General features: G+C 33.3%; 2 protein-coding genes across 10 annotated transcripts in view; both read right to left on the bottom strand.

The window, feature by feature from the left end:
- The window catches only part of LOC106176194 (brefeldin A-inhibited guanine nucleotide-exchange protein 3), a 33,971-nt gene extending 21,147 nt beyond the window's left edge, over positions 1–12,824 (bottom strand). For 2 of the 6 annotated variants that reach the window (XM_087000536.1, XM_087000539.1), the window contains exons 1-11: positions 12,461–12,824; positions 11,472–11,523; positions 10,933–11,014; positions 8,167–8,301; positions 7,489–7,557; positions 3,514–3,660; positions 2,372–2,417; positions 1,754–1,838; positions 1,254–1,364; positions 472–633; positions 105–237 (exon numbers count right to left, since the gene is read on the bottom strand). In XM_087000536.1, the coding sequence (XP_086856662.1) occupies positions 105–237; positions 472–633; positions 1,254–1,364; positions 1,754–1,838; positions 2,372–2,417; positions 3,514–3,660; positions 7,489–7,557; positions 8,167–8,301; positions 10,933–11,014; positions 11,472–11,523; positions 12,461–12,545 (1,107 nt within the window). In that variant the 5' untranslated portion in view covers positions 12,546–12,824. Of the gene's footprint in view, positions 1–104; positions 238–471; positions 634–1,253; positions 1,365–1,753; positions 1,839–2,371; positions 2,418–3,055; positions 3,173–3,513; positions 3,661–7,488; positions 7,558–8,166; positions 8,302–10,932; positions 11,015–11,471; positions 11,524–12,460 lie in introns of all 6 variants that reach the window. The other 4 variants (XM_087000538.1, XM_087000540.1, XM_087000541.1 and 1 more) reach the window with 4 other exon arrangements.
- A 1,086-nt stretch (positions 12,825–13,910) lies between these two features.
- On the bottom strand, positions 13,911–21,200 carry LOC106176203 (tumor susceptibility gene 101 protein). Of its 4 annotated transcripts, XM_013558473.2 has the most exons (15): positions 20,798–21,200; positions 20,367–20,451; positions 19,982–20,047; positions 19,414–19,577; positions 19,025–19,163; positions 18,575–18,604; positions 18,178–18,213; positions 17,836–17,874; positions 17,344–17,373; positions 16,573–16,806; positions 16,153–16,262; positions 15,928–16,020; positions 15,566–15,699; positions 15,211–15,313; positions 13,911–14,913 (listed from the first exon to the last, which is right to left on the bottom strand). In XM_013558473.2, the coding sequence occupies exons 1-15, from the start codon at positions 20,846–20,848 to the stop codon at positions 14,824–14,826; spliced, it is 1,404 nt and encodes a 467-aa protein (XP_013413927.2). In that variant the 5' UTR covers positions 20,849–21,200; the 3' UTR covers positions 13,911–14,823. The 4 variants fall into 4 exon arrangements, with proteins under 4 accessions (XP_013413927.2, XP_013413928.2, XP_013413929.2 ...); XM_013558474.2 differs by lacking the exon at positions 17,344–17,373; XM_013558475.2 differs by lacking the exons at positions 17,344–17,373; positions 17,836–17,874.
- Between the last annotated feature and the right edge of the window lie 481 nt (positions 21,201–21,681).

The following is a 21,681-nucleotide window of genomic DNA, read 5'->3' as shown; positions in this document are numbered from 1 at the left end:
TTTTTCTATTACACATGAAGGGAGCAAATCTTCCAAAACAAAGGAATTTTCCATCCCTTTTCCAACCTTAAAATATACAGTTACTTTTCTGGTTGTCATCTCACCTCCTTCATAGCTTTCAGTGCCTCTAATCTATGCTGTATTGGTGGATACAAAAGGATCCTATGGAACAAAGACTCAAGCACCGGCCTAAGAGATCCAACACTGCCCACTAAGCGGACTAGTTCCACAGATATGCTGATAAAACAAAACATTTTTACAAATTTAGTGATGTACATAAAAGGTTAAGTAGTATCATCTTAATAAGTGGGGTTGATAACACATTTTCCTTTTAAATACAATTTATGAAGCTATTGCTCAGGGAAATTTCTTACTCAAACTCCTTTGTGGCAAAATTGGAACTGGGTTAAGCATTTCCCTGTACTGTACTAGTGCCTCATATTTTTCTAGAAGCTATCAAAAGCCCTTTACCTGTAGACAGTTTTAGCAGATGGTCCCAATAAGGCAGGTGCAGTTTGAGAGCACCCGGAGCCACGCCCAACCTCATCCTGGGACCCAGTCTTTTGAGATGTTATACTCTTGTCAAGCTTGGGATTGCCTATGATTACTATTAGTGTGGGGCACAGGTCCTGCCTAGAATAAAATAATGCCATGTTTAATGATATGTCAAGATGCAAAATTACTGTCCCTCCCTTTCTAATCAATAAAAAACCAACAAGTTAAATCACAGTTATGATTTATTTTCTTATACATACCTAAATATTTTATGAGACCATGGTGATATATGGATTTATTTGGTTTTAGAGTTTTTTTTTTTTTTTTGTAAAATGCTAGTACTGTTACTCATTATGTATGTCAAATAATTCACTGCCACCTTCTCACGATATATGCTTTTAACCCCTCTCATTGGCACTTGAGGTGTTCTGCCTTATATAGCTAGTGACAGCTGTGTATTATCTCACACATATCTAATTTGCTCTTTACTATAAAGGAAGGACAAACAGTAAATAAATCAAAATAATATAAAATATATTAATTTTTGGAAACTGTCTTAAGGCATAACAACAGCTAATGCTGGGGATCTTAGGGAAAAAGCAGAAAAACTGAGGATCCTCAGAAACGTGCACTTCACTACTTGTATGTATATTAATTTATGGATGTGCATAATCTAGGATGCCTTAATTTTAAAGACCTCAACAAAAAAAAGAATAAGATGTTTTCTATAACATGGCAAAAATTCGGAATAAACTCACCACAATAAATCTAGGAATTCCCCCACCTGTCTGATGGAAGACGGAACATTGCTCAAGATGGCGTGAATTCCCTCTAGTATCAGAGGCACAGCATTTCTAGCTTGTGGGCTACTGAAATGTTAAGATATCAATTCCCATGTAATTTTTAAAAATTATGTTAGTAGTTCATTTTTTTCTTTCTATGCCATCTTCTGTTCTGATTCAATTCAATCCCTAATAGCTATCAAAAGTGAACCTGCCAATAAAATATGATATAGGTGAGAACAAACTGAGTATGAGTATTTAGGACAAATCTATCTGGTGCACATGATAGCATATTTTATGTTCAGCCATACAGCCATTTTTTTCACCAAAATCAATGATTAATAACAAAACATATAAGCATCTGGCTGAAATGTCATATTCTAGCAAGAGCTTGGTCAGCTTTCCTGAATGTGAAAATCAATTTTTACATAAATAGTAATGTGGAACCTAAACAATGTTAAAAAGGAAAAAATCACCTGCTACTCTGTGCTAACCTGGTACACAGGTATTTCAAGATGGTCACTATGTCATGTGCTAAATGATCAACAGTATCCTTTTGCCCTAAAGAGGATAAAAATTAAATAAATAAGTATCAATGACACCAATCTGATAACAGACATTATAAAATACATGCATTTAATGAATACATAAAAAGACTGATGTTAGTGAATAATGTTAGTAAGCTTTTAATTAGTTGAAGAGTTGTAGCATGCCTTGTTGACTTGATGAGAGTAAGCTCAAGAAAAGCAAACAAGCAGAGCTGCCTGAAATATGCAATCATCATTTAAAGTCCATTTGAATATAGACAACAATTAAGCTCATTTGCATTTCATCAAACCAAAAGAGTTGTCAAGATCAAACACTATTTTAGACAGCTCTTTATAGAATGCATTTATTTCCAGAGACTAAATGCAAAATATCATGCTAAGAGTTGTGTCAGTGTTTTCTATTAATGTGCATGCTTCTACAAGCAGATGTTTGTCAAATTGCGACTACCTAAGCGCAGTTAGTGGTAGATAAGCTGTTCATAAACCTGAATGTCATCATCTGGTGAAGCTAGAAAAATGTTAGTAATAAATTACTGAAAACCATACCATTCATTGAGAATTCTGCAATGGCACCTTTTGCCTCTTCCTCAGGCTGGATTAGAAGTACAAGAGTAACACATCAGTCCCATGCTTTTAATATTTGAATCAAACTCCAAAGTAACCCTGAACTCCAATCTTGTGAATTTATATTAATTCCTTACAACAATAATTGACAAAGAGAATCTTCAAAATAAGTGACACTACATCTGATTTCCTTTAGCATCAAAATTACATTAGTCATAAAATTTGCAATTAAAGAATTATCATTATGCATAAGCCACCACAGTGTTGCACTTATTTAAAAACAACATATACAACACAACAATTTGCATTTAGGTAACTTTTTTTACAACACCCATTATCATATAATTCATTTGTAAGCTAACAAACAAAAGCATGCAAGAATCACAACATGGCAGGTCTATCAAAATGACCATATGTAAAAACACAAAAAGTAAAAGAGATATATCAAGTGATGCTAATAATACCCAACTAGTTAAGACATGAAATAAAACAAAAATGCACAAAAAACACTGAACAAAAATAACATTGATAAAAAAACACATAATTATATAAAAAACACAACTGAAAATTTAATATCAGTTAACATCAGAGAAACATTGAATTTTAAAAAAATGCCATGCACAATCAGAACAGCATATATTGCATGCAACATGTTTGTTACCTTACCCTTTTGACATCAATAGTTTTCAATTTCTCAGCAAAGGAAGAAAGCAACTGAACTAGTGTAGCCTTCACAGCAGGTCTAGCACTAATGTGATTGCCTGAGAATACCTGTATACACACCTGGGATAGAGAGAAGAAAGGAGAAAAGCAGTGAAGGGAGTGTACTATCATAATTGTGATTCATAACAGAGGCCCTTCAAACTCAAGCAACAAAATCAGAACATATCCTCCTATAAAGAAATCACATTTATATACCATCCCAATTTAAATAACAAAGAAACAAAAACGTTTTTTTTTTCCTTGAAAACAATCACATCATGTTCCCTTAACCTCCTATCTAGTCAAGTTGTAAACAAATTTCATGGAACACTTAAAACCTCCACAATCACACAGGAAGGGGGACTGGCAAATGGCTTAATTGCCCCAGCTTCTAGATGTGTACCCCACCCTTGCTGGGTTACCTTCTCTCCCTTCTGACAATCTACATATGACTGACTGTGAACTATTAGTTGTCTCTGATAGTAAACACCTAGGATTTGCGTGAAATAGCACAGGCATGCATCCTGGATCTTTTGTTTGTTATTGGTTAAGTAGGTTATTAAGAATAACTGCAATATAAAGAGTGGAAAGTGAATAAGGTAAATATTATTTTAGATGTCATTTGAACCTACTTTAGAGTATACACACAGAAGAGAAACAAAGGAGCATTTAATGTCATCACAAATCATTTCATGAATAATAAGTCTTTTTTCTGTTATAACAATCACATTCAATGCAGAACTTTTTAAAAAAATTCTGACAATGTACATTGTGCAAAATACATATGATCATGTAAAGCTTACAATGACTAAATGAGGGTTAACAGTTCTTCAAACTAAAAAATAATCATCAATGTAAACAAGGCAGCAAAGCTGTCAAATGTACAGACAAAAAACAGAAAATAAAGATGCAAAAAAAAGGTCATTTTGTCAATTTTGATGCAATAATAAATAATGCTTATAATAGCACTGTCAGTCAACACTGAATTTTAATCATGCACAACAGGTAACATGGTCAATAACAGGAGCAGATCCAGAGATATTTTCTGACAGTATTCCAAGGTATCTATGTTGATCCATCCTCCATTTTGATGGTCTTCCAACAGAAAAAAAAATAGAGAGCAGTCAATATAAACTTAATAACCTGTCTTCCGGAAGACCCAGAAGATGGTCTCAATCCACCCCTTCAATAAGATTACAGTTTCAGGACCATGAGAGACCAAAGTCACATGATGAAAGTCTCAATATTTGAAAAATGATGACAGTGAATAAAATAATATTATATAATGTTTAAAGACATAAAAAACAATACAATTGCTTATGTGGAAATACAGAAAATGTGCAGAGCCTAGAGCAGATGAGAGATAAAAGTCACAAATGCATGTGTTTGAGAAAAAATTGTAAAGGAAAACATAACAAAACTAGAAAACCACGGAGAGTGCAGACCTCTGCCAAGGCAGCAATTGTTGATTATTATTGATTATTGATTGATTATTGAGCCAGACCACCACAAAAAACTAATCATTGTCCTCTTTGGCCCAATTCTGACAGTTCCTGAAAATTTCAGCAAAATTGGTCCATAACTTTTTGAGTTATGTTCATGACAGACAAACAGGGGTGAAAATATAACCTCCTTGGCAGAGCCTGAGGTAAATATAATTTCAATGAAGCTGCTATTCAAACTTTTAATCTTTGATTATATATATTATCAATTAATGCAGGTTAATATATATAATAATTATGCAGGTTATATATATATATATATATATATATATATATATATATATATATATATATATATATATATATATATATATATATATATAATAACCTGCATAATTATCACTGCTTCCTTATTATTAATCTAGCAGAGAGCTTAACTTTTGGGGGTTTACAAGGAAATATCAACAAGTGTGCTTTATGTAATCTCCTTTAATGGCCTATCAATTAGGCAAATGGCTTTATAACTCAGAAATTAGTGATACCCAAGGGATATTAACAGACTGACCCTCTCAAAGGTCTTTCAGGCCCATAAGTCACATCTTAAGAAAAGCACAAAACAAAAATGCACAAAATAGGAGACTACCAATTCTGATGCAATAATACATTAAGTTTTACTGCACAGTCAACATCAAATTTTAATTATGCACAACAGGTAACAACGACGAAAGTAAAAGCATAAGGCTTCAGGCCCATCAGAGTGCAAGTTTATACTTAGAAAGTGACAGAATGAGAAAAATGAAAATTTCACAAAAAATTGCATAAATTCAATAATAAATGATAACCCAATTGACCTGGCTTTCTAATTTGAACTGCATGCCAATCCTAAAAATCATACTTGTAAGTTAAAAATAATAATAAGTAACACTAATGTTTGCAGTAGCAATGCAAAAATATTGTTGTCAATTTTGATGTAACATTACATAATAAATTATACAATAATTATCACCAATTTTTGATTTAATATTGACAATAAATAGCATGGACATGTAGAAAATTTGATTACCATTCGGCTTCATGTCCATGGGAGCTCCGAGTCCCACAATGAATACGCCAAAAAGATAATGAATATTTCACTCAAATGTATAACTTCCAGAAAAAGAAGCCAAATAAGACTGCTTTTCCAACTCATTCTGCATTTTAGTCCTGTGTTTGTTTTTTTAAAGGTTTGACAGTCATAACACGGTTTTCCCATAATGGTCATCATGGCAGCAGAACCAAAAATTGTGTTTTCTTCTATTTTGATGCAACATTACATAATGCTTAACAGCATAATGACCATCAATTTTTAATAATAGAATATAAGTAACATGGACATTCAGAAAATGTGACAAGCAAAGGTCTCCAGGATCATGGAACTTCAAAGCCACACCTTGAAAATGCCAATATGTGAAAAATCAAATTTTCACAAAAAACTGTTTAACTGCCAGGATAAATTACCAAACAGACTGCATTGCCTACTGAAGCTGTATTTCAGCCCTATGTTTCTTTCCTGTAAGTTTGAAAACAGTAAGTGACATGGTTTTTCTTAAATGGTCATCATGGGAGCAGTGCCCAAAACAGGGGTTTCTTCAAATTTTGATGCAATATTACATAATGTTTAACAGCATTATGACCATCAATTTTTAATCATAAACTATTAGTATAATGGATATTCAGAAAATGTGACTAGCAAAGGTCTGCAGGCTCATGGAACTTCAAAGTCACATCTTAAAAATGCCAAAATGTAAACAAGACAGCACTGTTCTGAAATGGGTTTATTTCCATTTTTAACACCTTTTTAACTTAAAAAAAAAATAAAGTTTGTTGCCATTTTTATATGACCAACTAAGAAAATTGATGAGATGGGAAAAATATCAATAGAACAGTGTTAAATGTCCAATTTCCTCCATTCTGAAATTCTGAACATAGTGGATGATTGAATCTGACAAACTGCAATGATATGAGTTTATTTCCATTTTTGACACTTTATTACACAATACATGATAACAAGTTTACCATGTTTTTTACATAATCAACTAACAATGTTGTAAAGATGCAGGAAATATCAAACAAACACTTTTAGGCATCTTATTAGTTAAATAATGAGACTGCTAACATGCCTAATAATTGAAGCTGAGGAAATGTGAAAAACAGTATAACCTCTAAAATAATGGCCCGATTATGCTGATTTTTGAACTCAACCTGCGTTTTAGTAAGATTGACCACTCCTGTGAGTATAATTACAATTGGCCAATCAGTTTTTCTTATATTGTGTTATCAGTGTTGTATTTATATTGAAAATAGTGAAAAAACAGCATTAATTCCCTACAAATGGCCCAATCATGCTGATTTTCGAACTTGACCTGCGTATTATGAATATTCATCAGTTCTGTAAGTTTCAAGTCAAAAGGTAAAATGGTTTTCCACTTATCGTGTTATCGGTGCTGCAAATATGCTGAAAAAAGTGAAAAAACAGCATAAATTCCCTAAAAATGACCCCATCATGCTGATTTTTGAACTTGACCTGCATATTATGAATATTCATCAGTTCTGTAAGTTTCAATCCAAAAGGTAAAATGGTTTTCCACTTATCGTGTTATAGGTGCTGTATATATGCTGAAAAAAGTGAAAAAACGGCATAAATTCCCTAAAAATGACCCAATCATGCTGATTTTCGAACTTGACCTGTGTATTATGAATATTCATCAGTTCTGTAAGTTTCAAGCCAAAAGGTAAAACCGTTTTCCACTTATCGTGTTATCGGTAAAAGTGCACGCCAACGGCAACGGCAACGGCGACGACAGACGCAGTTGACAGCTATATGTACAGACACATCTGTGTCTGTACATAAAAACAATTGTTATTTGTTTCATGAAAAAATATTGTTATTCTTGATTTATAGCATGGGGATATTACCTCTGTAATTCTTGTAATGACTTTTGCATTCATACACCAAGCCGTGGAAAAAGTCATATTCAAAAGAATCTGAAAAAGCAAAAATACATATCTGGCAAAATATTCAATGTTGGCAATCAATGATCTGTTAATAAAATTTGAATAAGAATTGCAGTGGAAAGTGAGCAGAAAGGCATTTGTATAAATAACCACAAACTGTACTGGGGTAGCGCTAGCAATTTTTTTCGCTTGGCCAAATCATCACTTTTTTGTCAATTTGTTATCCAAATGGTGTTAATTTGACTAAAATGAGTTAAATCAAGCCCTTTATGTTTAGCCAATTTAAGTCAGTTTTAGCATTTGGCTAAATTGGCAAGTGTTAGCGCTACCCCAGCTGTAAAACACTAGATTTAAAATATATCCAATGATTTCAACATTATATTATTCATTGGTTAGTACATAAGCTTTATTCTGTTCTAGATCCATTGCAAGTATGAAACAACAATAAATGCCCAAACATTTTCATAAAACTAACAAAAAAATACTTTTTTGTTTGCACAGTACCAACAATGCTTTCTTCATGTCATCTTAGTATGCATGGCAGGCCATACTGGTAACAATTATCTATTAGCAGCAAAACAGTCTACATGAAATACATGTGTGTTAGTTGGAATGCTTTTTAGAGTTAACTTAGCGTACCTTCATCACTTCAACTTGTGTGTCTTCGTTCACATTTGGAGCTGAGGCCACGACACGGAGTATCTGCATAGGCAGCCAGTGTTGCTCTTCCTCTTCTTCCAGAGGAGAATGGAACCTGCTGTCCTGCAAGATTTTCTACGTATAAAAAGAAAAAAATAATAATAATGATAGGATGAGAACTACAATGCCATTTTGAACACTTCCAAACAGAGTACACTCACATAAATAATAAGTGGCAATCCAAAGGCAAACACATATTACATATACATTCATATGACTGCATTTGTATGCATCTGAATACGAAGGTATTCAAATGCACCCTTTTGAGAACAGACATTATCAAAACTTCTTTTGCAGACTTGTTAAAAACAATTTAAAACTATGCAGTAAATTAATATATAATAAGATTTCTAAAGCAATTAAGGCCTAGGAAACTGATGATGCATTGATGAAGAAATGATACTGAAATCCAATTCATAGCTCACAAAAAATTTGAGATGATGTCAAATATCAATAACATGTTGTCAAATAATGTGTGGGCCAGAAAACACAAACAAGGCTCTTTAACAGATTAACTATACAATAGGAAACTATATCTGATAGTTCCTTGGGTTATATTCAGCTATGGTTGTACTTTGTAATCACAATGGAAATCATCTGAAAGAACCTCAAGTCTCAGAACTTACCAAAAAATCAAGAAAAATGCCATGGGGTTTGGAGAGAGTGAGGTCAGATATTATGGACCATACTGGGGACTATGATGCTGCGTGATAACAGATAAAAATTGAATTCACCATGTTCTGGGTGTCACTTTTGCATTCCTTTCTAAGAAGACATTCCAGGCACACATAGTTTCCTCATAATCAATAAAAAGTTAACCTCACCACCTGTGAATTACATATGGTAAGTTTTCTAGTCTAAAACGTCCTCATGCAGTGCTGAAGGCCTCCTTTGAAGCTACCTAAATTGATACTAAAAGCAACAGAACACATGGGCCACAGATAAAGCCCACCATATGGTATATAACTTCACCATTAATTACATTGCTCTCAATCACAAGAAGGCAACATTGACATTATTTTTAAGATCATTAATCAAAGCAGCACTTGGGATGTATGCATCTATCTCCTGCTGCCCACACACCAATACACAATTGTCTCTGAGTGATGACAATAATGAGGCTGCTTATTAAATACAATATAGGAAGCGCAGGATGGAATGAGATAATGTATCTTCTTGCTGGTACAATAACCAGTGATACAGTAATGCAGTGCTCAGATTAGGTTTTACAAAAATGTTTTAGGCTCATTTCCAATCAAGGCTTTTCCCAGCGAACCTTCCAGCCATCATTTGAATGACCACTGGCATCACCAGATGGCCTACGTATATTTTCAAAAAAACGGCTTAACAGCTTACCAATTTTTTGGAAAAAGATGGCTTGGCTTGTTTCTTAGAGTAATTTGACATACCCAGCTTGTATGATGCATCCCAGTTGAATAATACTACTTTGTAGTGCAAGCTGTTATTCAGTTATGACTTTTAAGTTAAAACTATTACCTAAAGTTTACAAAACACTAAGGCTTCGTTCACATGCAATGTCTATTTTCTAAATTCTATTTTCTATTCGCGCTATCTTATGATCACGGTCTGTGCCCTGAATATCCCGCCGCGTAATTACTGGCAGCGCGAGCCAGTTACTTATAGTAACTTATAGTAACTGGCTCGCGCTGCCAGTAATTACGCCGCGGGATATTCAGGGCACAGACCGTGATCATAAGACATACCGCGAATAGAAAATAGAATTTAGAAAATAGACATTGCATGTGAATGAAGCCTAAAATGCATAATCCGGTTTATCCACATCAAGCACAGCAGTGACAAGAGTGACCTACATTTGGTACAAAGCACATATAGGCCCTAAATGAAGTCTGAGCAAACCAAGGACATATAAACGTCCTTGGAGCAAACTGACTGCTAAATTATGGAAGGGGACACCCTCCGGACCTTTATACACACAGCACCCGATAGACAAGGAGGTAATTTTCATATTTGTTAAAGACACTTTGTTAGATGAAGATCCAGAGCATGAGATACTTTACTAATCTGAACAGAGTAGAAGGCAATTTTTCGTATCTACAGTGGGAGATTGTTCACGTTCCAAGCGAAAGGAGAAAGCAATTTTCATTTTTATTCAAGGGGCTTCGTTTGCAGAGGATCGTCAGCAAGAGATCGTTTGCAATCCAAGCGAGATAAGAAGGCAGATTTCATTTTCGTTCAAGGGACTTCCCTTGCAGAAGAGCATCAGTCGGAGATCCTAACCGATCCAAGAAGGCAATTTTAATATCTTCAACGGGAGATCCTTGTGACACGAGCAACACAAGAAAGCAATTTTCATATTTGTTCAAGGGACTTCATTTGCAGAAGATAGTCAGCTGGTGATCGTTATCCATTATTTTAACTCCCCCTTAAATTTTTTTTTTAAATATTTTTTCATTTTTGAAGACAGGGTTAGACCTGTCTTTGCTTTAGCCAATCTGAGCAAGACCACATTTCTTAATACTACAACTGCTAAATGACAAATCATTTAACAACATTTTGTTTCTATAAAATATACATGCACTAAAAGGAAATTGAAAACAATCTTTACAATTTCCCCTGAGAAATGTCTAATTTTGTTTGCACAAAAGCTAATTCACTGCTGGATTTACTAAACTTTGGGATCAATTAACACTCACACTGTAGTCTCAGTGGGAGCTGTATCCTTACCTGCAAACCGCCAACAGCAGAAGTGGCAAGTTTGTGGTTGTGGGACTCCATGGCCAACTGTAGCGGAGACAAACATTTTTCTCTGTAAATAATAAAAATTTTGATTTACATATGGGGGACAGTTCATAATTCCTATATCTTGTCACTCAATCTATTTTAATCATTATTTTCATATTCCTATCATATATATAATTTCAAGAAAAAAGATATTACTGAGGCAAATTCAAAGATTTAATGAAAATCTGTATGAAAAGGGAAAAAAGTGGTTTAAAAAAATTAAGAAACATATCATAGAGAAATGCTTCATCAGTGGTTATCAAAATGTGACGTGTTACTTTTGGTGTTAGCTTAGAAATATGAAACTGAGGAAATCTCAAAATTATAATTAATGTTTACATACATCCTTCACCTACTTGTACTTCCTTAAACTGACTGATCTGATTTTTAATAGCAGTAAATGACTGTGTTTATAATAAAGTACTTTTGCAGCACAGTGCGAAACAGTTATAATTTCACCATATTGATTCTTTGTTTCCCACCTGAGCAAATAGACTGGGGCTTTGGATGCCTTGCTCTCATCTCCAAGAAAATCTACAAATATAGTCAAGTGTATACATGTATTGATTTGCCTGGAAAATACTGTAAATTGTTCAGCAGTACTTGAAGAGTAGATGACCATAAATATAATATGCATGGCAACATATTGCATTCAAATCTCTATCATCAGATGCTCTCATCTGAAAAATTGAACATATTTCATGACACTTACTTAATTATGAGAACTTTGAAATATAGATTACAACAGGCCACAGAATATGACTTTAGACACCAAAATTGTTCTTCACAATATTTCAACACCAAAATCACCATACCAATAATGAATTAACATTCTCCAAACTTTTAACTGAGGCAGCAAAGAAAAACAGGTTTTGAAAATTGGGATAGGATGATTCTTCTTGTAACATTAATCTGATGAAAATAAAAATTGGTCTGGTAATTAAAATTAAGAATAACGATATCTCTTTTTCTTACCTGTTTTTTTTTTTTTCTCTCAACAAAATGATTAAATCAAAAACAAAAATGATGTTGCCAAAAAGATTGCTGTATTTTCTGCACTGCACCCCAACAGGTCACCTCAAAATGTGCATGTTGATAAAATGATTTTCTACAGCTCCACATAATTTTTAAAATCATTTTATGAAAAACATTAAACCTGTATTGAAACTTTGCTCCTAAAATGACAAAAAAAAAAAAAATCCACTGGCTAATAATTGCCATTATCAATACCATCATATCAAAAGCTCTCTGAAAATTAGCTATTGTATGGTAAACTAAATAACTCACGTCGCATGTATACCCCACCACCACCAAAACATGATTATAATAGTAATGACAATAATATAACACATAAAACTGAATAATAATAATAATAATAATAATAATAATAATAGAAGCGTTTTGGAAACGGTGTCATTCTCAGTGGTGACTGCTGTCCACTGCCTTGCTTTGGATTAAAATTCAAACCTACCTAATGCCTCTTTACACGCTTTCTTTAAATTAGCAAATTTGGCAGGAGCAGCGTCCTTTGAAATCTGAGTTAGTAAATCCTCCATATTGCAGCTGTATAACTTCGTGTCTAAGATAGCTACCCGATGTCAGCAAACCTATGATCAACATCAGTACATAACGATAGATTTAGGTCTCAAGCAACAAGTAACACATTGCTACTTTGGTCTTTTAAAGCTTTTAGCTTATGGCAGTAGATGTTATTCTGCAATAGAGAATCCTCGTTAAAAGAAATCCATTGTGTGGGAAGCTCGACTCCAAGTGTAGGAGTATTGACGTCTGCAAATGCCTCTGTCGTGGCCGCGCTTGTGTGGCGCTTAGAGCAAAGTAAAATGACACTTCTCAACTTTAAGAGTTTTAGAAATTTTGTGAATAGATCAATTAATAAGTGTTTGTTTAACTTTTAAATAATTTTAGTTTTCCGCGACAGAATCTCTTTTAGGAAAAGATGAAAATAACTTCCGTGTTTTAATAACGATGTATGTGACCCCAGAAGCCAACCAAACTCTTACTTTCACATTTACTTCTTAGTGTCATAGTAACTTGGACAGGTGCTCACAAATTATCAATTGCAGGCGAATAGAGACATTTCTTTTTGCTGAATCGTATCTTTTTGAATTGAAAATATAACAGCACATATTGTTTAATATTGTTTATTTTCAACTTTTCTTTTGGGCATCAAAACAATCCTACTTTGTGTAACCTTACATGTACATTGCAACTTTTCTGTGAGCCATCACTCAGACACACCAGATACTAATATCCACAGTACTATTGGCATTTTAAATTTATTTAAATATTTCAAGAACACTAAGCCTAAAATAAACACATTTGATCTTTTGCTTTTACTGAAATATTTTTGGCATAGCACTTACTCCATATTTCAGGGGCCGTAGTGATAGTCCGAGGGTTCAATAGTCCGAAGGTTCATTGGTCCGAATGTTCACTATAGAACCTTCGGACCAATGAACCCTTGATTAAAAAATCGATGATAATGTTACCACTTTTCGGACCAATGAACCTTCGGACCAATGAACCTTCAGACTATCAAGATGCCCCCATATTTCATACTAGTACTTCTGAATCAATCACGGGAAGTTGATTAAAGAAATGTATTAAAGCATTTTCATGTAATGACTTGTTCCCTTACTGCATAGATGTATACTTACAGTGTTTCTTTTGTCTAGAACACTGAAATCATTTTAGTCCATGTAACTTAGGTTTTCTTCTTTTTCTCACACCATTTCCCAATTTTTATGCTCCTTTTGGTGCTTTCCTCATTAACATTGAATAAAATTTACAACTCGAAGAGAACCTTTATCCTAAGATTCTGCTTATATTAACATCTTATGGTATAAGGCATTATCTGTGCTTTAATGAACTAATTTCAGCCACAAGTGTAAAACTGTACATGCATGCACAAAATTTTATATTTTATTCATACAGAATAGATCATCATAAACCCGAAATCTTCGTTTAGTTAGAGGGAATACAGTTAATCAGTTATGAATAAATCTAGCTTTTATATGAATAAAAAACAGATGAAATAACAGACTTGTCCTTTTTATCATCTCATGAAAGAGGAATTTTCACTTCCAGAAGATAACTAACAAAAACATATAGATAGTGATATAATTAGGCTGTCATACATTTTATAATAATTTCCAATTTATTCACTACACCATGCTGACATCTTTCAAGAAAATAATGAATGTGAACACTTACATCACAAAGTTTACCTATATAGTTTACAAATAAAAGCAGTTAATATGACTTTACTTTTCTGTGAATTCCTTTCCCATTCAGTAAAAATTTATGAAAATATACATTTCTAGGGAATCTTTGAGGAAAAAAAGTTACCCAATACTTGACAAAAGAAATGGAACTTTCATGCAATGATGTCGTAATACATCAATTGAGAAAATTCAAAAGAACCAACAGCATTTGCCTACCTGCTAGAAAAATCTTCTGTGCTTCATTGAAGCAAGACAATTTCATTATGCCAGAACTATACAAAATAATTGTCTAATCAGGCTGGGGTATATACGATATATTCTTAATTTCTGACTTTTGTGAAACTCATCCGATGTCTTCCATATGGTCAACTCTAAAAGGTTCTCTATCAGAGCACGCCCACTGCAGTATATGAACATGGAGACTTGGGTTTCTATGGATTATAATAACATTTTATTCAACATCAGATTTTTTTCTGATTAGAAGATCCATCATTAAAAGTATCAGCTGAAGCAAGGGCAGTTGATTTATCACAATTGTTATCAGTCATTCAGACATCAAAGCACAGTTCTGCATGTAGTTGTTTGCCAATTATCCTATTTCTGGTAAGCCAGCTTTTTGCCTGCATTTTTGAATAAGGGCTCTAAGCATGAACTGCTGTCGTGACAACTCTCTGACTTGCTGCAAAATAAGTGATAATCATCTGTTATTCAATAGGTCAACTTTAAGCAACATATCAATGTATAGATTACAGTTTCATAAACAAATATCTTGATTTGTATATGAAACAGTGAAAAAGTTAATGACTGACAAATTAACTTAATTAATTTTTCTGTTATACAATGGACCAGGTATGAAAAGAAATAGATTTGTTATCACATAAATGTGTTCTATATTTCTGAGGATAATACATTTTTTCTAGCATCAATTTCATTTTTGTATAGAAATACTTTTGTTGAACAATAAATTTAAAGGCACCTTGAGAAATACATCCAGATCAATAACCCCTTTCCGTAGAGCTTCACCTATATAATATATAGCATCTTCTATTGATTGTTCCTCAGCAAAAGCATTCATCAACCTGAAAACAGGAAAACAAGTTATCAAAATATTTATACATATATTCATTCTGATCTAAAAAAAAAAAAACTACAGATAAAGCATAAATATTTATGGCAATATGATTCAAATACTGATTTATTGCTTGTCAATATAGATCAAATGATATGTGCAGAAAACAATTCTACAGCCAATTTATGTTCTGTTATCAGATAGGACAAGATAAGAAAGCAAACAAAATTGAATATTAAATCTCAGTCGATCTTTTACTTACTGCTTATATAATGGGGCTGTGGTGACCACTGCATCATCAATATTTAAGTCATTTTGACTTTCCATTTTCCTAAGAGCTTCTCTTATTTCATTATCCTTTTCTGTTAGAATTTCTAAACTTCTCCCCACTTCATTCTACAATAAATGAATTGAAAATAAGCATAATATAATATTCAATTTCCATGAATTATCTGTAGTAGGAATATTAACAGCATGTAAAATTTTAATACATATTATCTTATGATGCACCTTCACCAACAGAAGGTCATTTTCAATGTGATTTCATATTTCAATGTGAAAAGTAAAAACAACGTTTTCTATAACAAGTTCATAATTTATACAATATCCAAAGGAACAGGCTACCTGTTCTGCTCTTAGTCTGGAAATCATATCATCTAGTTTTGTTTTCCCATTGTTTAGATCATCTTGCGTCTTCTTCAATGCATCCATTTCAGCCTGCAGAACAACAAAATTTTAATTCAAACATTCTTACAAGACTGATATATCACATCTCCCTGAACATCGTTTTGTTCATAATATTTGAAAAGCCTATTAAAAATTTCTGAAAAATACTAAAAAGTGTTTTACCTGTGCTTGAGCAAAGATCTCTTTTAATCTTCTTCTCATCTTATCTTCAACTGCAGAAACAAGGGACAGCCTGATTTGCTCATCCGAAATTGCTGCACTCTGTTGCATAGCTACATTAATAGCAAAAAATATCTTATAAGGTCCACCTTAAACCAAAGTCACAATTTCAGGTTTTAAAAATCAAAGCTGCAAATAGACAGGTTTTTACACTGCTTTCATCATCAAAGTTATTCAAGCCCAAAAAGTGGAAATAAATCATAAAACATTGTATACAGGAAGACTGACATACAGGCACACAATTTTTTACAATTTTTTATTAAACTAATTGCCAAGGTAATCAATTTTACTGTATAATGACCATCAATTTCAAAAGTAAGTGAATTAGACATCCTTTTCTTCACTCATCTTAAACTTTCATACCTGCAGTAGTTGGTGTAGCAAAACTTGGCTGACTTGGTTGATACCCCTGGCTTCCTGGGTAACTTGAAGTAGCAGGGTAAGAGGACCCTTGAGGAGGATAAACACCATATCCACCACCTGGATAACCCCCAGATCCTGCACCAGCAGATGGATAGCTTGTAGGAGGATACGAAGGCTGGTATGCTGGGTATGGAGGATTTGTTGGTCCACCTACACTTGGCATGGGCATGAATCCTACAAACAGTGACACAGCAATGCATTTTATAAATATTTGATGGAACAAACAGCATAAATGCTATATAGCTTGACAATTCCTCATTAGGTATATATCTCTCTATATAAATACCATAATAATCTTTCTACTATTATGAACAACCAAAAATATGCTATCACCAAAAGCATATATTAGTGTGGGTTATTTTGGTGCACTTTATGAATTGGATCAAGCAACATATGGAGACAAAATCAAATTTCCTTTATACAGAAAAGAGACTACTGGTTTTAAAAACATACTGCATTATACGAAGTTTTGAGACAACACCACCACCAAAAAATTTTAAAACATGCCTTATGGCTTATGATGACATATCTTTCTATAAATCAACATATTAGAGGTCACTGCTAGCATACCATTAGTATTATATTTCATATGTCAAAGCTTCAGGACCCAACAGCACATACAGATTTTTCATATAATATTTTTCATATAAAGCTATGCATAAAGAGTCTAGAAGCAAACTGTTCTCATATTTGCAGTACACATGAAAATACCTGGTGATGGAGGAGGTTGCAGTACAGGATCTATGAGGATGAACATCAATCACTTAATATTACTGTTGAAATAATCTGTCAACACGACTTTATATATGCTCTGGTTTAATAATAAAATGATGCATGACAGCTCACTTAACAATGTCACTTATGAGGTATCATTTTGCAAAAGATTACTGTAGTTTAAAAAATAAGAAGATAAATTTAAGCAGATGTTCAATATGCCAGTACAGTTAGAAATATAAATAACTATAAAAGCACTAAGGCAGCACCTAACTCTGCCAAGGCAGCTCAATTCTCATTGTAATTAAATTAAAGTATTAATGTATCACCACCAAAATCTAATTTCAAGTTAAACAACTTCTGACCTATTCTAAAATTTTTATCAAAATCCACCCATAACTTCTTGAGTTAGATTATTAAAAAAAAAGACAAAGACAACCTCCTAGGCAGATAAAAAAAAAAATATATATATATATATGGGAACACTACCTGAAGAATTAGCACTGGGATAGGGGGGCTGGGAAGCACCTGGAGCAAATACAAACATGCAGATTCAACATGCAAATGATGGGTGGTTGCTCAAACAGCTTTGGGTGTGTTTATGAACAGTTTACAGGTGAAATGAAATACATTTGCGACTCAAATAAATGTAGGCACACTGAAAGCTAAGTGATAAAATACTCCAAAATAGCTCTTCCTTTAAAATACTTGTCACTTATATTGGCATGCTTGAGATGTGTAGATCAAACATATTACCTAACATTTTATGATAATATAAGAATGTGTGCACATATATCTTGAATACAGAAATAAATTACATGTGTATTGTACCTGTTGATGCAGGTGGGTAGGGTGTCTGACTGCTGTCTGAAGTAGAAAACAAACAAACATGCAACAATCAAGGTACAAGGATGCAGTTACACCATTCCACATTTCCAAATACAACAATGACACAAAACAAATGGGACAATATGTTTTCCTTTGATGTTGCTTGTTTTTTTTAATTCCTTTGACAGTTTGGTTTTTGAAACATAACAAACATCACTCCATATCATACATGCATTCCAATTAATTGCATATGCTGTATTTTTGTTATTCAATATACTTCTTGGTTGAGTAAAAATGTAATGTACAATACATAACAGAAATTTTCACTCAAGTTGCATCTGTCTGAACCTCCAGAGCAACTGAATCTAGATGTTATGCTTATAAATCAAATTGCACTTACTCTGCATTGGGTATGGAGGTGTGCCACCACCTGTAAGAAAAAGTTACAATCTGGAGGATAATAATAAATATTATGTAAAAGTGTTACACAAATGAAACCTTGAACTTACACCATAAATATGCAACTACAAAATGTCAATATATACCTAATCTCAAGAAGCACAAGGCTACTTCATTGGTAATTTAAGTTAATTTAAGCCCCAAATTGACTGAATAAGTAATATTTTAGCTCAGAGAAACTTGTCATAGATAATACAAATATTATACCATTGGTATATAAAGATTTTATAGACATGGAAAAATAAATTTGGATTGTCACAGATCATGACAGAGAGCAGTGGAAAATCTTTGTTGGTGCCCCAGACGTCAGCCAGCCTAAAAGGAATTGAAGTAGAAGAATTGTCGCTTATTTCATTAATATTATTTGTGCATATGATCATCAACAATCTACCTGGCAGTGGGTATGGCAGTCCTCCAGGTGGATACCCTGGCCTAGGTGGAGGGCCTCCAGTTTTCTTGGCAAATACTGGTGGGTTTTCCCCAAATATTATACCCATTATCTGTATTAAACCAAGCAGGTCTGACTGCGGCTAGAATAAAATGAATTCTCTATTCTGTTTAAATAGACAATTATGATCAATTTAGCTGAATCTTTGTGAGTAAAAGAAAACATGGCTGAAATGGCATTATAAAAGATCACCATATCACTTTAAAATGACTGAAGTCTGATAAGTTTCAGTGTGTTACTTTACTTTTATAACCTTAATGTAACATAAATATTCTATTTTTCAATTTATTATGGTTGAATTCTAGGAAAAAACAAAAGTCAAAGTTCCATACATGTCTCCATTCATGAAGATATGGAAGATACACTCTTCCATTGGCATCTACATGTTGCCCTGGTTTGATCTGCATAGTTGCTGTTGGCTTCACATACACCATTGGTGGGTTATATGGATGGGTCTCCAACAGCCACAGACAAACTGGTATGTTATAGGTAGTACCTAAATATAATTGTGGAAAGACAACTTTGCTATATGCAATTATGTACACAAATTGGAGGAAATACCATCAAATGCAAACTGTTGTTTACTGGCACTGGTCTGCATAGTTACTAGTTCGCAAACAACAACTGTGAAAGTGGAGTTTGTTGATAAGTCAAAAAAAATAAATAAATAAATAAATAAACACAAAGTAAAGGACATTGCAATAGATAAAAAAATGGTAAGAAAAGTTCAATTTAACAATCCACAGAGAAGAGTCCTACACATACCAAAAAGGATCAGTCAACCTCTCTTTAATGTAAACCCATCTTCAGACACAAGTTCAGAAAAGTAAAAATTAATAAGAAAAATTGTGAGAACTACAAAAGCATGTTCAGTTATGTCCACATGCATAACAATATTACCTCTATAAGTAACTGGTATGGTTCCTTCAAGACACAACAGCTCTTTTCTGTTTCCATCATTGAAGACTACAAATAGGTAAAACAAATGAAAATTTGTAGCATGGACATCCATAAAAACTCCCTGCGGTATCACTAACACTCTCCAATTTAGCCAAATGCTAAAACTTACTGAAATTGGCTAAACAAATTAGAGTTGATATGACTCATTTTAGTCAAATTTAAACCAATTGGACAAAAAAGCAATGAAAAAGTAGTAATTTGGCTAAACGAAAAAAATTGCTAGTGCCACCCTAGACTCCCAATGGTAAATGGCAAAGAGATGCAGTCAATATTTTAAGTTCATACTTGGTTCAAAAACTTAAATATCAGTCACATAAATTCTTACCAAAACTGTCAACATTAGGTCTCAAATCCTTAAAATTTGAAAATGCTTGCAAAATGTCCCTTTTGGCTAGGTCTGGATACTGGTACTAAAATAAAAAGTATATTATGTCATAATATACGCATCTATTTGTATCTGATAAATTCTAACACAACAAATATGGTCAAACAGGTACATGTACTATATCTGTATATACAACGTTACAAAGAACTGATTAACTTTAGTCAGTAATGCTAATGGGCCATGGCCATTTCAGATTTGTTTCTGCTGTCCGAAAATCTTTAAAACTCACATAAGAAAAGCTCAAAAAATAAAATTACGATGTAATACAAAAACACAATTATTAAACCAAGTATAAAATAACCATGTAGTATTTATCATGTGATGTTTAACAGTAACACCTCTGAACTTCCATAAGGTATAAACATACTAACTTTGGAAAGAGCATTCCTGAGATAAGCATCATGTCCCTGGGATCCTGCCATTTCTGAATAAGGAACTGCTATATGTAGAACTCTGCTTAAAATGATGTGTCAAAACACCGTCAACGTTTTTGTATATGTGAATCATCAATGTCGACAAGAAGAACAATTCACGTCAGATTGAAATGACGAATCATTCCTGACAGTGAAAGGTTCAATTTTCCCCTATATAGCGTTTAAATGTCTATCTTTCGTCCGTGTTTATGAGTTCGCTTGTTATCAGTTTGCAACCTTACTTCTATCGAATACATAAACTGCTTCAGATTTGCATACAGTACCCACTTTATGCTCCAACCTAGGCAAAGAAACCTCCTAAGGGAACAGGAACTGTTTATCTCAGTTGCAGCTGCGCATGACAACTAGGTCACAAGGAATGACGTCAGCGGGAATTCCCCTCAACAAATGTTTTTGTACATGTGATTGTGAATGATGCAAATGTCAAAGGCTGATGCAAAAAAATGTGTATTTAGCCGGTGCCAACTACCTTTTTTACATAAAATAGGAAAGATGGTGCATTATTGATTTGTAAAATAAATAAACACATTATGTTTTTCAGAAATTTTCAACTCTTAATTACGAAGATAAATCACATCAAAACCAAACTGACAAAAATTATCGGAAATTAGAATTACATATCCGTTTCCTGAGTCTTAAATTTGTTAATTTCCTATTTCATATTCACAGGGTCCTTTTATTTGCTGAGAATTAAAGTGTACCATTATTCTCGCCACTCCAAGAAATCGTTTGGTAGAAAAGATGAACGTGTTAGTATTGTCTTTCAACGACTCAGAAAAATTAATTAATCAGAAAAAAAAAACTTAATGGTAATAAATGAC

The sequence above is a fragment of the Lingula anatina genome, chromosome 1, assembly GCF_051362555.1.
Source record: "Lingula anatina isolate TDL-2025a chromosome 1, LinAna3.0, whole genome shotgun sequence".
In the NCBI taxonomy this organism is placed as follows: Eukaryota; Metazoa; Brachiopoda; class Lingulata; order Lingulida; family Lingulidae; genus Lingula; species Lingula anatina.
The sequence above is the reverse complement of the archived record's forward strand: the minus strand, read 5'-3'. Positions and strand labels throughout refer to the sequence as shown.